A 16,782-nucleotide genomic window follows, 5' to 3' on the forward strand; every position below is an offset into this window, starting at 1 on the left:
GCTACTGCTAGGTGGTTTATTTCCTAAATAATAAGTAAACAAATATCCGCTGCAAGAAGCACAGCAGCCAGTAGCAAAATGACTGGTCTGGTCTATGGTCCCCTCTGTCTTTACCTTCAGTTTAAAGCATTTAAAGAACCAAACATTCAAAATAATCATTCAGATGCAGTTCTATTAAGTGTAAATGCATTATATTCAAAGTAAGTATGTTTATAATGGCTAAGCCCTGTGAGCATTGTTAGCCAAGTAGTACTTGAAGGTAATATTAGTTGCTGGTTCGATTAACCAATGAGGAAAGACCTGGCTGAAAAACTGACACTTGATTGGCTGCGGAACACCCACCTATGCTGACGTAAGTTCGCCTCTAAACTTCACATTAAAGGTTTTTTTTAAATGACTTAACCTCTAGTATGTATCCTAGAGTCACTTTAAGTTAGAAGAACCGCCAGTTTGCATCTGCAGGCGGTCGTTATTGTTTTATAACGTTGTATTTTGTTTTACCGGACCTCCCTGGTGTTGTAAAACCGTCTGGACTCTTATTTTGGAAAGAAACAAATAGCCATCCGGAATTACATGACCTGCGCTCTACACTGTGTGTGAAACCTAACAGGACCTCTCTGCATACATGTCTACTGTAGCAAAGGCGATGTCAAGTAAGTACCAAGTTCTCTTTTTATTTTACTGAAGTTGTAGCTAACTGGTATGTCTGTACATATAGACCCGAATGCATTTACAGTTTAATAGTTGCAGTCTGTAAATGTCTGCTCCAGGTGCACAGTTAAAAAGCCAGTCTCTTGTTTTCTCAGAGTTCCGTCTGGCTGTCGTTCAGCTGCAGGTGACGAGCGTCAAGGCTGACAACCTGAGCAGAGCCCGGAGGCTGGTGAAGGAGGCTGCAGGACAAGGCAGCCAGCTGGTGCTGCTGCCGGTGAGGAGCAGGGTCTGATGAAGGGACAGTAGGGGAGGCTGGGGCTGGGGCTGGGGCTGGGGCTGGTTGTCCCTCTGCTTTTACTGCTCCAATCTAAACTTATTTTTGTTTTGCTGGTCCAAGCTATGTGGTAGCTAGCTCAAAAAATCAGTTAATGATTACAGGTGTGCTTGTCTTTTTGGGGACAGGTTATCTCATTGTGAAAACACTTTTTTTTTTGTTGTGTATTATTAACTAAAGGACTGATCCCTCACCAGCTTCACACCTGCAAACACTTCAGGTGGGAACTGTAACCAGGTCTCTGCAGTGGACTGCTACCCCTGCACCAGCGGACTCTTTGCTGTAGTTTTGGTATAGTTAACATTTGGGGGACACACAACACTGGAAAGATGTGTCGCCAGTGCCTAAAGTGGTGAAATTCTGTCCTTAGTGCATGGGTTCAGTATTGCTGCTGTAAAAACAGCTGCTCTCTCACCTGTCATTCATACAGGAATGCTTCAACTCTCCATATGGAACCAACTTCTTCTCTCAGTATGCTGAGCGGATCCCAGGAGAGTCCACTCAGGTGCTGTCAGAGGCAGCGAAGGCGAATAAGGTGTATCTAGTGGGAGGTAGGGAAGCATCTGTGGCTGTTTATACACACACACACACACACACACACACACACACACACACACACACACACACACACACACAGGGTCCATAGAGTAATGGGAGTATTTTCCTCCACTGTAAATTTGCATTTGAATGTTTACTTCTTACATTAATCCTATTCAATACTGAAAGTTGGAAATCTCTTGGATGTATTTACAATACAGTATTATATATGAAATATGTGTCAGCTTTCCTCAGAGTAATGTTCTTGTGTGACAGTGGGCTAATTAGCTCATTATCTTGAAAAAACAAAAGGTTGTGAGGAGTTAAGGGGAGCAGAATCAAAAGCCTGGGCCCTTAATGGAAACCCTGTTAATTTCCCTACTCCTAACTTTGTTTTTATTGATTTATTTTTACATTTTATACAGGCGTTACACCAGTATTCTCCATCTAGACTGTCAGTACTGTTCATCAGGTTTTGGTATTCATGCCGCAAAGTTTAAGGCTAACGTGCTTTCTCCACCAACAGCAGAGTTAATAAATGATCCCAGTTTAGCCACACAATATTTTACACTTTTTCTTAGCTGACAGTAACTTTCGAAACAACTGGTAATAGTGGCATATCACAGTTCCTCCTTTCATGTAATTTAAAATTTTAATAGCATTTGATGAAATGTATCCACAGAATAGCCTTTTATTAACTCATTAGGCCTTTTTGAGATTTTGCAGGAAAAGCCCAGGTGTAAAATGAAAGATCTCTGTTTCACTGAAGTGTCCCATGCATAAAGCATGACGCAGGCACAGTAGCAGGACCCCAACGGGCACACTTACATGATATGCAAACATTGTTTATGTTACTAATTACATCGGTGCTTTTCCTGCTACAACATGTCAGAATGCTGTGGAAAATCCATTAAGTTCTCTCTCTGGGAGTCACATGGGGAATCAGTAATATTGGTGGTAGATGCGGCTAATTGTGTAAAGGTCAATCATTTATTTAACCTCTTCTTCACAAGATAACTTCCAGAATACATTGAATGGCACACATTGAAAATATTTGATTGTGTACGAGTATCACTAAAAACCTGGTTTCTGTGCAGTGTGCTGGACTTTATAGTCAAACAGGCTTGTTGCCATTGGTTCTTACCTGTGAGCTGATTAGATTCACCTGGTGCTGATTAAGAAATGTTGTGAAGTTACTTGGAAAAAAAAACAACAACAACAGTAAGAAAAACATGCAAAAACAGGTTTTCTGTCCAGCGGCGGCATGAACCATGTGACTTGTTGTTCAACAGGATCCATCCCTGAAGAGGAAGGTGGGAAGTTGTATAACAGCTGCACAGTGTTTGGGCCCGATGGAGAGCTGCTTCTTAAACACAGGAAGGTGCGTGTGCTTCAGTCATTTGTTGAAACTACTTAATGACCACCTCATAGAGATTATAGCAGGATATTCACCACCGCAAAGTGTTTCTCATCATCTGTCAATGCATCTTCCTTCAAGATTCACCTCTTTGACATCGACGTTCCAGGGAAAATCCGCTTCCAGGAGTCTGAGACGCTGAGCCCAGGCAACAGTTTGTCAATGTTCGACACACGTAAGTGACATCCGTCGCCTGCTGTTTCCTCCTCTGCAGCTGGACGAGCATCATTTGACTCTTGCCTTCTCTGTAATTCCTCCGGCAGCATTCTGCAAAGTGGGAGTGGGCATTTGCTATGACTTGAGGTTTGCAGAGCTTGCACAGCTCTATAGTAGGAAAGGTAAGTGGCTGATTACGCTGTTTTACATGTTTTTAATGGTGTGCAGGAGAGGTGATCGGGTTGTCCTTTTGTCCTCAGGCTGTCAGCTGCTGGTCTACCCTGGAGCCTTCAACATGACGACCGGTCCAGCCCACTGGGAGCTCCTTCAGAGGGGGAGGTCAGACCTCGAGTCCCAGTCACTGTCCAAAAACATTTTGCTTTTGAAAAATATTTATTAGTGACCCATGATTCTTGTGTGATTTATGTCTGTCATGTAGTGGATATAAGGCAAGTTTATTTGTACAGCACATTTCAGCAACAAGGCAAATGTTTTACATAAAAGCAAGATAGGGAAATATTAAAAAAGACACATTTAAAAAAAACAAACAAATAGAAACAGCGTGATATTCAAAACTTCAGGTGTGAATACATCCTACACTGTGTGATATGGTCAGAGTGAAATGAAGGGACATTATTTGTGGAGGAAGAGGAACAGAAAGGTGGAACTAGTTCCAAACCTGCAGCCACATCCTAAGAAGCTGCAGACAATGCATACATTTTATCATAACAAAATATTTAAAATGAAAGTAATAATGCTTTGAAACATCCAGTACCTTCAGAAAGAGTGATCTAACTATGGTTAATACCGTAAAACTTATTTATGGAATATATATATAAAACTAAATTAATAGCTCGGCCCTTTATTTGCTTCAATCACTGAACTCATCCTGTCTATATTTGGGCTGTTAATTTCTTTGCTCAGCAAAGATAGGATATAGGCTACAATTGTTTATTTCTGCCAGTGTGAATGTTACTTGTCTGTGGGATAACATATTGATAACGAATCATTCATTTGCTCTATTCCCAAGAGACAGCCCATTTGGCCAACCTCAAGAGCACACTGGTGTTCTTTGTTTCTGTATATTCTGAGAATCTTAACTAGTGTTCAATGTGTCCATATTGTAAAAAAATTTTTAATACTTATATTTGTATGTGCAATCTAAGCATCGTTTTCTACATTTTGTATTTTTTATCAGTTTAGCAGCACCAAAGGCACAGCTCTTTGTGGTTGTATCCATGGCAGCGTTTCCCTTAGGATTTTTTTCAGAGGGGGTGGTAGACCCCCGAAACTCCTAGTGTTGCAGAGCGTGCGTATTATGGATACGTTGCTTCGTCATAGACGCGGCATACAAATTTTTGCCTGTTTAGTTTCGTCACATTCTCCAATTTTATCACATTTTTATCTCTAAACTTAATTCCTCCTGATGGAGCTTGCTGCAGTTCTGATACATTCACATGTTGGATGATGACACCATGGATAGGGCCCTATGAAATGAAAATGAAAGTTAAAATTTTTGCCAGATTCAGTAATGGTAATGGCACGGCATGGCAATGATGTGATAATTATGACTTATTATATTTTTTAGGTTTTCACAACTGTCTAGAAGCTACAAATTACTGCTGCACAGTTTGATGTACATCCTTTGGCTGTCTCCTTTGCAGAGCGCTTGATAACCAAGTGTATGTGGCCACAGCGTCTCCTGCCAGAGATGAAACTGCTTCATATGTCGCCTGGGGACACAGCACTGTTGTCAACCCATGGTACAGTAACAACCAGGAACATGTTGCCTTCTGTATCCTCTGACCAGCTGTGTGTGACTGTGAAATACGCACTGAGAAGGAATTAAAGGGAACGCGAGTTAGTGCTGCTGCCAGCAAGGAAGTCATGAGTGAGTGAAAGGAAAGCAGTAGTGGAGGCATTTGCCGTCAGTAAAACCAGCAGTATTGAAAAATTATTTTCATATGCTTTGACAGAAGGTAAAAATACTCCATTACAGGCGTAATGACGTAAGTCCTGCATTCAAAATGCCGCTTTAGTTACCAAACAAACGTATTATCAGGAAGATGCAGGAAAAATATCAAAAGTAAGTAAAAGTAGGATTCATGAGTTTTGCATTATATTGTTTATTACACATGCATTAACGTGTCATTTACAGTTTACTGTTGTAGCTGCTTGAGGTGAAGCTAAGTTGAACAACTTTTTATACTGGAGTTTAAATATGTAACTACACATCCTATGTAATATCTGAACTGTCATGTAAATGTAGTGGAGTAAAAGGTGCAATGTTGTCCTCTGAGATGTAGCGGAGTAGAAGTATAAGTACATAAGATAGAAGTACTCAAGTAAAGAACCTCAATATTGTAGTTTAGGTTTAGTGCATGTACTTGGGGGAAATTGGTGTCATATTCAAAGTGTTTGTGTTCCATTAATGAGCGGCTGTATCTTCTGCTGTCTGTGAATGTTTTCACATGTTAAATGTAGCCGGCTTTGTGATTGTTTCGATCTGTGTTTGCAGGGGAGAAGTGATCTCTAAGGCTGGACCAGAGGAGGCCGTTATTTATGCTGATATCGGTAAGCGGGGGAGCAGTTTGCTTATTTCTGCAGACAGTATCGATCAAGAGACTCTCAACTACAGGACAGAGTGGCTCCTGCTGCCACCGTAAACCATTTGTCCGCGTCGCGCATGATAATCTCAGATATTTAGAAGTGATGCATCTCAGCTCTGTAGTCCAGAGGTTTCAAAGTGGTTACACAAAAGGGTAGTAGGGCTTGTACTGTCTGAAACTGTACTTAACCTCTCTGTATCCTCTGTTCCCAGACCTGCAGTATTTAGCCGACATCCGGCAGCAGATCCCAATCACCGCTCAGCGTCGGGACGACATCTACACAGTCACATCTGTGCAGGGAGGCTCGAGCTGAGCTCTGCAGCCATGAGAAAGAAAGGTGCAACGCAAACCACGCAACAGAATCTTTGCTGCAACAGAGCGTCTTCGTCTCCCTGTGACGCACAAGACTTGTTTGTCTTAATAGTGGAAGCAAGAGATGCAGTTGGGATGGTCGCTGATTGAACTGTAATTTGTTTAATGTCTGGTGCTTAAATGACTGATCAATAGAAAATCGATGACACTTGGTAAGCAGTTAATTGTTGACATCATTTATTAAGTGAAATAAAGCATTTGCTGGTTACATCCTCTGTAATGTGACATACTGAATCCTTTTAATCAGTTTTATATTACTGGAAATAGAACTGTTGGCATTTCTTGAAAAAGTGCTCCATTAAAAGAACAATTGCCTTCAGTTTTTTGACTAGTGATTATGGCAACAGAGATTTCAAATGTAGAAACATTTTAGTTCTTGATTGTCATATTTTCTGTCCTGATGGAAAAACATTAACAGATCTATAAAACAAATCAACAGCCCCAGGTTTGGACTACAATGTTAAATCCTCCCTGTGGTAAACAGAAAGGTAATGCATATTTACAAATCAGTGCATTGTATCTCAATTTGAAAATGAGTGACCATTGATGAGGATTTGTCGATTCCGATCTCTACACACTAGTGTCCTGTGGCTCCGGGTTCATCGCCTCGGTCTCCTCCGTGTCCCGATTTCGTCTTCTGTGTCCTGTTGAAAGCAAACTTTAATTTCAATAAGAGCAAAAGGTTTTTTTTTAGTGGTGGCAAAATAGCATTACACACCACTGTGTGTGTGATGCAGCACACATCCCTTCTCTCTCTCCTTACATTATACAAAGGTATAATATGTAGATTGTATTCTGATTATCAAGTTACACGCTTCTTAATTCTGTCTAGGAAAAAGACTTGCTGAAGTTTGGTTTACTATTGATTCAGATGAGTGGAACATATTTAGTAGAGGGTCGGTTTCCAGATGAAACGTAGCCTGATGACTTTACATATAATGTCAAAAACCAAAAGGGTTGACTATTGGGACACGAGAAATCTATGGTTTATAGCTTCGGAGGACCGGCATATGGGAGAAGCGTTCATACTTATAGTTTTATGTTGTTGTAGTGTCATATGTTGGATGTGTGTATTATGTGAAGCATGTGTCACCAGCAGCAGATGCCTACCTCTGTTAGCCTGTTGGAATTCCTGCTCCTTCCTCTTATTTATTCTGTCCAGGCGAATCTGATAGGCGATTCCTGCCAGCACCATGAGCCCAACCACCACAGAGAGAGCCGTGCTGAACATCCAAACGCCATCTGATGCTTGGGTCACCACTGGGCTGTCCTGCACTCCATCTGAGAACCAACAAGGACCAGAGATTAGTGGACAAGCGGTGTGCGTTTGGGGCCTGATAAAGTGAATGAGCAGCGGTCAATCGCTCACAGCTTGTGGAGGCAAAGGTTTCGTTCATGGACAGGTTCTTTATGATGCACGACACGCTGGAGTCTTTGGGAATGTTGATCGTCAGGTGACTTGTGATGTTGTAGAGATGGGAGTCTGGGAGTGATGCTGCCAAGGTCCTCACTGAGCCTTCAGGGGGCTCCTCGCTGTCATTAATGAGCCAGTCAACAGCAGGCTCAGGAAAACCACCACCAGAGTGACACACGAAGACCTCCTTATCCCCCTGCGACTCTTCTTCCCTCTGCAGGAGCGGGGAGCTGAAACTGGCTGCAGACAGCCATCAAAGACAAAACTTAGTTTCCTTTACATGTTCTTCTGATTACCTACTGTGTGTTTGGCACTGACCTGCTATCCTGAGGCACACAGTGCACAGTGGAGCACTGTGATTCCCCTCTGAAATGATTAACAGACTGTAATTGACGTTGTGCTCTTTAGCATCAACAATGGGCAGCTCCAGAGAGAGGTCTCCAGCAAGTGCAGCCTCGGCTGAGATTCTGAACACCACTGAATCGCCTCTCCTCCACTCAAAGGAAAAATTGTTAAAGGTTGATAATTCATTGTAAAAGCATGACAGTGACACAGGCCGCCCGACAATGCCAAGGACGCACTCTTCCTCTGTAAAGAAAAGAGTGAGACAGCACAGGTAAAAAGGTAAGTGAAAGTGTGAAAAGTCATCTCGGTGTGTAACACGCATGACCAAACAGAGATGTATCTCACCCAGACAGCCGCAGAAACCAAGGAAACAGAGCAACAGTCCTGTGCGCCACAGCACCACAGGCATCTCCCGCTGAGGACAGATTTGCGCACGCGACACGCGAAAACAATTCAAAGTTTTTCTCCTCTTAAAACTGAACAACGATGACTGGTCCATTACTAACAACACGTCCGTCTAAATTTACTTCCGCGTCTTCTGCTCGCTCCTTTCACACAACTGAAGGACACACGCACACCTGATTCACTCCGAGAGAGTCATTTTCAGTCGTGTTGCGGCATGTTTTTTTGGTTCCTTTCCTATCTAAAATATCAGTAGTACCGCCCACTGGTTTAAAATAAAAACATTCCTAAGTACGTTAAAAACACCGGCCCTCCCAGTTTCTACCAACATATGCCCCGTTGGGGTCCAAATTATTGAGACTGCTCCGACCTGTTGGACTACTTTTTTAGGGCTCACGCCCACGCGCGGTGGGGTTGGCAGCATCTTATTAATGATATTAACATAATATTTTGATACAACAATATTGTGCAAATGATTATTTACAGAAAGGTAGGTTTTATTAAAGCATTTAAAAACTATTGGCGGTGTTTTACAAACCTGTGATATAAGGAATTATTTTCTTACTATGTATTTATTTTACTTCTCCTCAGACTTGATGTTTTGGCAGCTCTGTTTTCTGTTGTTTGGTAATTACTAAAGTCATGTTTTAAGATGCCTGTTAGACCTTTTGTTTAACGTTTTTAAAAATCTGTAGAACTATAAACTCTATGTGGCTAGTTACATACAGTAATAATCCCAGAATGTTGAAATTGAACAGATTTTTTTTAACCCACTGCAATATCCATATAATATGCTTTCTCATTGGACAAAAGTTTATCCAACAACTCGAGTAGGCATTGGCTTTCAGGTCCTGCTGCTTCTGACTCGGCAAATAAAATGAAAATGAAGGTACCTCCAAAATAATCTGAAATGAAATTAACTGAAAGCATGGGAATGTATTTCCTTCCAGTCTAATATGTCACGGCTAAATTATAGTAAGTGAGAGGTTTAATAACACTTTAGTCCAGCAGGGGGCAGACTGACTGTGAGACCAAACACCTTCCTTTTCTTTAGTTTGTATTAAATGTAATGTCCCATGAGCTTATTTGTTTCACTGTATAGCTCCTCATTTAAGATGTAAATAAAGTAGTGGAATTAAATGATAAAGGAAATTACATAAAGAGGGATATTTTTGCTCTTTGTGTTTAGTCTCCCAGGCAGCTTCTGCCTGCCAAGGGTTGTCCTAAACTCTAACCCCTGGGTAAAAAGTCCCACTCTAGTAAGATTTACGTAACAAACACAAACGTTAACTTTAGTCAAATCCATACATTTTATCACTTGTAGATTCAAATGTTCGGTTGGTAAGGCAGTATGTGGTTAAGTACACACCCTGCGAGAAAACTTTGCCTGGAAGGCAGAACTCCACCGCACTATCAAAAAGATTTTCTTTTCTTTATTAGCAGAAAAGTGATATCCAAGCAACTTATAAAAAATAACTGTGTAATGGATACATACAACACATAAGGGATGTGTAGCTAGGGGGTACAGTAATAATACAGCAAAAAAATAAGAATATCACTGAAAGACCTTCAAACAACATGCAAGTATCTTCAGTCTTTTTGTTGGAGGAGAAACAGATTGTTCTAAAATAAAGTTCAATTTCTTTCTCAAGGATTATAAAGAGGGAACCGAAACAACATAAAACTGATAAAGAAATAATAGTTGCAGAGTTGCTTTCATTACTGAAACCCCCAAAAGATAACAACCTAACGTTAACATAATATATAATAGTTATAGATATATTTCTTACTATTGGGATATCAACAATACTTCCTGCTACAGCAGGGGGGCAGTGTGCGGTCTACAGGTTGGTTTGTGGTCCTTCAGGAAGCAAGAAGGAGACGAAGAAGAGGACGTAAACAGCGCTCATGGGTGACCTGTGGCTCTCGTCTAGCACATAGCATGATCGGTGGTGGTTAGCTTAAATACTGTCCGAGATCTGAATGCGATGACACAAGCAGGGGAGCTTCCGGGGGCAACATGACGACACTGAGGAGGATCGGTTCACGGTTAGCACTCCTGCAGAGGCCGTGCGCACGCAGCGGCCAGAGAGCAGCACCCTGCAGCCTCCCACACACGCCTCACCACGCTGCGCCAGTGAAGAGCGCGTCTGCGGTGCTGTCCAGGGCGTTTGCACTGTCTGCATGGAGGCTAAAGAACACGGAGGACTCCAGCTGTGGTCGCCACACGGGATTCACCGAGGAGGAGGAGGAGGGTGAAGATTTCATTCATGACAGCGAGGTGGAGGAGCTGTTTCTGCAGCAGGTCCCTGCAGGCATCGGAGAGGGCCAGCACAGGGTGTTCATCGTTCACCCCGATGTGAAGTGGGGAAGCAGGAAGCAGCATCTCACCACAGGTAACAAGGCACGCGCACAGATGTGAGTGTGTGGACCACGCTAGGGTGATGGTGGGACTCCTCTCACGCTGTACTGCTTTCTTTGCAGCCGAGCTGATGATGGCCGAGGCCGTGGGGCTGGTGAACACTTTAGACAACTGGAAAGTGGTGGACAAGATCATCCTCTCCACAAAGACACCAGAGAAGAAGAGGATATTTGGCAAAGGCAACTTCCAGACTCTTGCAGGTATTCTCCATTGCGTGTCCACCTGTGTGTCTGTGCGTGGAGTCTTAATATGACTCACCTGTGATTTGTTTTTTTTTCCCCTTCAGAGAAAATCAGGCAAACTGCAGGAATCACTGCTGTGTTTGTGAATGTTGAACGTCTGTCTCCTTTGTCTGAGGTAAGCTTATCTAAAAAAAAATATTCGGTCTATGTTCAGAAAGGTTTCCTGCACTTACGGCCTTTTCTTCCACGCAGAGGGAGCTGGAGGAAGCCTGGGGCGTTAAAGTCTTTGACAGATACTCAGTGGTCCTCCACATCTTCCGCTGCAACGCCAGGACTAAAGAAGCCAAGTTACAGATCTCTCTGGCTGAGATCCCCTTGTTAAGGTAACGTCATTGATGGGATCAATATCCAATTTATGTTTGCTCTCCTTTTAAAATGTCTTCCTCTGACGGTGGTAGATCTCGTCTGAAAAATGAAATCGCTAACTTGGACCAGCAGGGTGGAGGATCGAGATACATCGGAGGCTCAGGTAACATCTCGACACCCCCGGTGATAAACCTGAGCGCACACACGTCTGGATGTTAGAGCACTTGAGCTGCCCTGTCAGAAAGGAGCTTCAGCTCTGTGATTGGTCCCTGCAGGCGAGACGCTGGTGGAGGTCCAGCAGAGACTGCTGAAGGAGCGGGAGATGAAGATTCGCTCAGCGTTGGAAAAACTGCGGAAAAAGAGGCACCTACTGCGAGCGCAGCGTAAACACAAGGAGTTCCCCATCGTCTCTGTGCTAGGATATACAAACTGTGGTGAGGGACTGGAAACAGTGCTGGTACATTTTTCATTTTAATATATTTTGGGCTTCAGTTTTGACGACATTGACTACATGACTTTTCTTTTCCATCGTTTGCTCAGGAAAAACGACCCTGATCAAAGCGCTTACTGGTGACAGTGGTCTTCAACCCAGAAACCAGCTTTTCGCCACACTGGACGTCACCGTCCACGCCGGCCGGTTGCCCAGCCACATGACTGTTCTGTACGTGGACACCATCGGCTTTCTGTCCCAGCTGCCCCACCAACTCATTGACTCCTTCTCTGCCACCCTGGAAGATATTAAACACTCAGTATGTACCTGATGCTCATTTTAAGGGTGTCTGTGATGAGATGCAACCCACATGGCTCGTGAAATATCCAGAGTTTCAGTAAAAGTTAAGGATTTAATGAAGCGTTGAGTAATTGAGTTTGTATTTGTCTTTCTCGACCTTCCAGGATCTGCTGGTTCACGTCAGAGACGTCAGTCATCCCGAGACAGTGAATCAGAAGGTGAACGTACTGAAAGTCCTCAAGAACCTGCAAATCCCTGACAGGCTGATGAGCTCCATGATAGAAGTCCACAATAAAATTGACCTTATTGACAAGTAAGAGATTTTAAGACTTCCCAAGATCTTTTAAATTCGATATGGAAGTTTATCCAGAATGAAAATATCAGCAGCCAGTAAGATCTAGAAGGTAAATTTGGTGTTGGGCTGAATGTTTCAACACAAGATCTTGTCACAAAGCCACAAAATGTAACTGATTCATTCATATGGGCATCATTATGAGTGTAATTGTGTGTGCTGTGTGAATGGGGTCGAGCCAGTACTCGGGTTAGTCTTCAGAAGAGGAAGAAAAGTCAAAGTATCTTCTGTTATCCCTCCCCAGCTATCAGTTTACAGAGCCCAACGCACTGCCCATATCTGCCTTGGAGGAGCGAGGCCTCGATGAGCTGAAGAAAGCAGTGGAAGAAGAGATTGTTAACTCTACAGGAAAGCACATTTTAGACCTCAAAGTTGACCTCAGCACTTCCCAGTTAAGGTGAGCTGGGAAGCTGTTTTTCTTTACTTTTTTTTTTGTTGTTGTTTAAAATAAGAGAGCACAGCACTAAATGTGCATCTTCATCCACAGTTGGCTGTACAAGGAGGCCACCGTTCAGGACGTGCAGGTGGATGCAGATGAAGGCTCGGCCGTTGTCAAGGTCATCATCAGCGCCGCCGCTTACGGACGCTACAAGAAACTGTTCGCAGGGAGAGAGCAGCAGCTGTAGTGGGGAGGAGGATGATGCAGATTCAAATAACTCACGGGTCCATGCAGACGGCAAACTGTACTACAAACAGTGTATTTATTGTACAGTATAATATATTGAACACACATAAGAATGATGTACGTTCTTGTAAACATATATAAAGTGTAGATTCAAAAGTACAGAAACATTTCTTTTAGTTATAAATTGACGTATGGACAAGAAAAAATGAGGTATACAGTGGCTATTCTGGGATCAGTTCCTGTGGAATAAAATCACAGCTAAGTGGATTTTTTATCTGACGGCGTTCTTCTTAGAAGTTTTTGGTTCAGTGCGATGACCACAGAGCACAGCGGGAGTGGACCCACAAAGTCTCCAGCAATGATGTTGAGGCTCTTGGGGTCCGACCCGGGTCGCTGCTTCTCCAGCCACTTCCTCAAACACTCCCAGTTACTGAAGGTCAGCGTCCGCAGGGATTGCTTCAGGTTCACCGTGATGTAACACCGGTCAGCCGTCAGGTTCAGGCCAGAGACGAAGAAGCCCTCTGGAAAATAAACAAAACAGAAAACATAGTATGTTCGTGAACGCACACCAGGAAGCACACATAATACGCTTCAGTGTTAGATGCTCCGCTCGGTGCAGTAAATGTCCGGGAAGAGGCCAAAGTGTAAATGAAACTCACCTGGACGTCCCAGGCCTTTGTTCCAGTCCAGGTAGCTGATAACTTCTTGTGCTGTGCGCTTGTTGGCCCACCAGTAGGGGATGGCAGGCCACAGCTCCTGATGCCCCACTGCAATATTGGAGTCATAGGACAGGATAACCTGGTAACCAGATGCCCACAGACTCCGCAAGGTCAGGACTGATTCCTGTGGAGGGCACGATAGGTTTCGTAAGGCATTATGTTGTCTTTACTTTCACCGTAAATCAGCTGTACAAGGAGAAAACTAACATTCTGGGGGCAGAGTTTTGAGCCAAAAAGCTTCTTCAGGGAGAAAATGAATGCTTTGTGGAGATTGTCGTCAATTCCCTCAAAATTGCAGCAAGCAAGAATAACTATCTCCTTTGGGTGAGAGTCCAGCCAGGTGGCAACAGACGACAGTGTTTCCTGTAGAGGAGAGAGATTTACTGTTAACATGCCAAAAAAGCCCAAACTGAAACTTTAAGATGATTATACGCACCAAGACTATTAAATGTGTGTAGATGATGTGTGTGAAGTACAAGTCGCTGGACGAGTCGTTGGGTTTGTGTGCAATGCGTAGATCGAAGAACCGAATCCCCATCGAAAGTTGCTCCTCGATGCTTTTGTCCTGCAAGGACGAGCAATTCATAAAACATGCCTGAAAATACTTTCACATCTACAATTCCAGGAAACATGTTTGGAGAGACAACGTATTTAAGTATATTTTTTCATAATTGACATAAAATTAAAATGCCTTTCATATGCAAATGAAAGTGGTCACGTGCCGTGACGAACCCTCAGAGAATCATCACTCGACTCTGCAGTTCCCTTCAGGTAAACAGCGTTTTAGTACCTTTAAGCTAATTGGTTTGGTTGTCTGGCCCGCAACTGACCTATTTTAGTAAACAAACACACGATTTGGATCTTAAAGCTTTGTGGCTGACTGAAACTACAACTGAGATACAAGTGAATAAACTACAAACCCTGAAAAAACACATCCCCCTCAGGACTACAGGGGTGAGTTTAATCTCACAAAGGTTTGCTACAGTTTCCAGATTTAACGACGTGTGCCCTCGAAAAGGTGTGCAACGTTTTCTCCCGTTTGGTGGCTGTGTCGGAGGTGTTACCCAATCAGCAGCAACATGTACAATAACACAGCTGTATTGAAAAGGCAGTAAAGTTTTTTTCAAGGCACCATTTATGTTTAAATCAACGTTTTGTGGGGCTGAACTCAGTCCTGGCCACCCTGTCAGACTGCCAAGTGGTTTCTGGGAGGTTGAGTGCGAAAACCCCACAGCAACACCTTCTTAGTCCCATAGAGGTCCTCACAGCACTCTGAAATAGTCAGCACAATTTGTCTGGCAACTGATAATCTTTATACATTTATACCATACATACCTGCGTTGTAGTCCATCTAAAAATGACAGGTCTGGTAAAGCAGTGGAAAAGTCCATCCAAGAGCCTAAAAAACTCCGACTCAGATGGGACCAATGGGGAGTTTATGTCCAGACAGTAACTCATGGCATCATGGCTCCCTGGGTAAACAGGTGTGAATAGACATATTAAAGCTGAACTGGGAGAGACTGGTTTCTAGTAGTTAACCTAACCACTAGCCTAAAATGCACAACATTTGTGTGACTATGTGCAGAAGATAATGGCATGATAGATGGTGATTTGCTCCCCTGAGTAGCACCAGTTTTAATAGAATGGAGAATTTAAATGAATAACCTAATTTCTAACTGCTGCTTGAATTAGTAGATTTTTTTTAAATGTTATAGTACCACAATTTTAATAGGATGTTTTAAACAATTTTAAATGATGTGAGGTAGATTAATCCTGTATTAAGACAGGAAGTATTCTCCTTATTTAGTTCTTGAAGAAATATCACTCTTTTTATGTTTATATCAATTGAGGAATTTTCTATGAGTAAAATACATTTTCTTATTCAGTTTTCTGTCCATGTCATTTTGTCATTATTACAGATTACAAAGTGACTTGTCCCTGATGACCAAAAATGTTTTTTGTACAAAGAACACCAATAGGTGTGGCAAGTCACTTCTGGGTAAGATATCTGCACGCCTTCCTGGTGTGGTTAGAAAACACCCTGAGGATTTCAGGAAGGTCTAATGTGTTGATCTAATTTGTTAGATATGGAATAACTCAAAATTGCACAAAGTGCCAGATTACAGGAATTTACCCTTCATCTATTCTTCTAAGAAATCATAAAGTATTTACATTCACAGTAGAAGCTGGAATAAGAACTTAGAGAATGATTTCCTACCGTTATGCAGTATAGAAGTAGGCTAATAACCTGCACTGTTAAGTAACATTAGGCTACAACAGCAAGAGAAAAAAGTGTTAAACACACCGGGTATGGCCAGGTTTGTCAGAGGAATGTTCCACAACTCCTCGGGTAAAGCTGACATCCAGTCCATGTCGCATCACCACTTCTGAATACAGACTCGAGAAGTATGTGTCAGGCTGGTCAGACTCACGTACGCAGCCATGGTCGATCCGGAATTACCTGATTCTTCTGTGTTGACTGACAGCTACACTACAGTGTGTCACGAGTGCGCAAATGTAGTCAATATGGGAATTCCGCTATTATGGGACACTTCAAGAAAATTAGGCCACTTGTAGCCTATCAAAAAAACATTTCTTACACTTCAGCACTAGCACACTGTGCTTCGACGCCATGACGTTTGGAACGAAGGGGGCGGAGCGAACAGAAAACCGGTGGTTGAGCTGGAGATCATGTAGAAAACTTAGACTGTATAAAATAAAGTAGAAAGCCATAACTCCTACATTTCCTTGCAGAAAACACAGTATGAGTTTGTAAAACCATAACATAACTGCTATAAAATAAAATAAAAATTCCCACATTTTTTAAAGCTGATATTTGAAGCTGCAGCATCGTTGTGTTCTATTATGTTTCACAGGAGCAAAGGAGACAAAGTGTTGATGTCAAGTTTATTTACGCTTCCCTCCATCACATAAGCATAGACAACCTTTCTTAGAGATGTCATTCCCCCAGATCACAAAGAAGCAGCACCAAGAAGAAAGGAACTCCGTGGAAGCAAAGTCTGATTACTGATTCTTTCAATTGATGTTTTTCGAAATAAATATTGATGAGAGAATTCTTTTTACCTTTGCTTTTCATTTTTAGTGTGACACACTGGCTTTAAATTATAGAGGGGCTATTTATATTGGCC

The 16,782-nt window shown here is 42.5% G+C and overlaps 4 protein-coding genes across 4 annotated transcripts; 2 read left to right on the forward strand and 2 right to left on the reverse strand.

The window, feature by feature from the left end:
• The first annotated feature begins 509 nt into the window (after positions 1 to 509).
• nit2 (nitrilase family, member 2) lies at positions 510 to 6,296 on the forward strand. Its single transcript, XM_038716618.1, has 10 exons — positions 510 to 653; positions 807 to 925; positions 1,416 to 1,536; positions 2,815 to 2,903; positions 3,021 to 3,114; positions 3,203 to 3,277; positions 3,356 to 3,434; positions 4,760 to 4,858; positions 5,614 to 5,669; positions 5,917 to 6,296. The coding sequence occupies exons 1-10, from the start codon at positions 626 to 628 to the stop codon at positions 6,015 to 6,017; spliced, it is 861 nt and encodes a 286-aa protein (XP_038572546.1). The 5' UTR covers positions 510 to 625; the 3' UTR covers positions 6,018 to 6,296.
• Positions 6,237 to 8,591, reverse strand: LOC119901124 (ICOS ligand-like). The gene is made up of 5 exons (XM_038716615.1): positions 8,181 to 8,591; positions 7,809 to 8,078; positions 7,446 to 7,730; positions 7,187 to 7,357; positions 6,237 to 6,720 (listed from the first exon to the last, which is right to left on the reverse strand). Exons 1-5 carry the CDS (start codon positions 8,332 to 8,334, stop codon positions 6,647 to 6,649), a joined length of 954 nt encoding a protein of 317 aa, XP_038572543.1. The 5' UTR covers positions 8,335 to 8,591; the 3' UTR covers positions 6,237 to 6,646.
• Positions 8,592 to 9,717: 1,126 nt separating this feature from the next.
• On the forward strand, positions 9,718 to 13,181 carry gtpbp6 (GTP binding protein 6 (putative)). The gene is made up of 10 exons (XM_038716614.1): positions 9,718 to 10,633; positions 10,722 to 10,859; positions 10,946 to 11,016; positions 11,094 to 11,224; positions 11,300 to 11,370; positions 11,483 to 11,641; positions 11,748 to 11,956; positions 12,102 to 12,250; positions 12,534 to 12,686; positions 12,777 to 13,181. The coding sequence occupies exons 1-10, from the start codon at positions 10,258 to 10,260 to the stop codon at positions 12,913 to 12,915; spliced, it is 1,596 nt and encodes a 531-aa protein (XP_038572542.1). The 5' UTR covers positions 9,718 to 10,257; the 3' UTR covers positions 12,916 to 13,181.
• On the reverse strand, positions 12,969 to 16,284 carry si:dkey-66a8.7 (PI-PLC X domain-containing protein 1). The gene is made up of 6 exons (XM_038716617.1): positions 15,939 to 16,284; positions 14,969 to 15,105; positions 14,070 to 14,198; positions 13,841 to 13,996; positions 13,574 to 13,757; positions 12,969 to 13,435 (listed from the first exon to the last, which is right to left on the reverse strand). The coding sequence occupies exons 1-6, from the start codon at positions 16,003 to 16,005 to the stop codon at positions 13,173 to 13,175; spliced, it is 936 nt and encodes a 311-aa protein (XP_038572545.1). The 5' UTR covers positions 16,006 to 16,284; the 3' UTR covers positions 12,969 to 13,172.
• Between the last annotated feature and the right edge of the window lie 498 nt (positions 16,285 to 16,782).

Source organism: Micropterus salmoides, unplaced genomic scaffold (assembly GCF_014851395.1).
Source record: "Micropterus salmoides isolate LMB-PRFRI ecotype aquatic unplaced genomic scaffold, ASM1485139v1 Ms_hic_scaffold_13, whole genome shotgun sequence".
In the NCBI taxonomy this organism is placed as follows: Eukaryota; Metazoa; Chordata; class Actinopteri; order Centrarchiformes; family Centrarchidae; genus Micropterus; species Micropterus salmoides.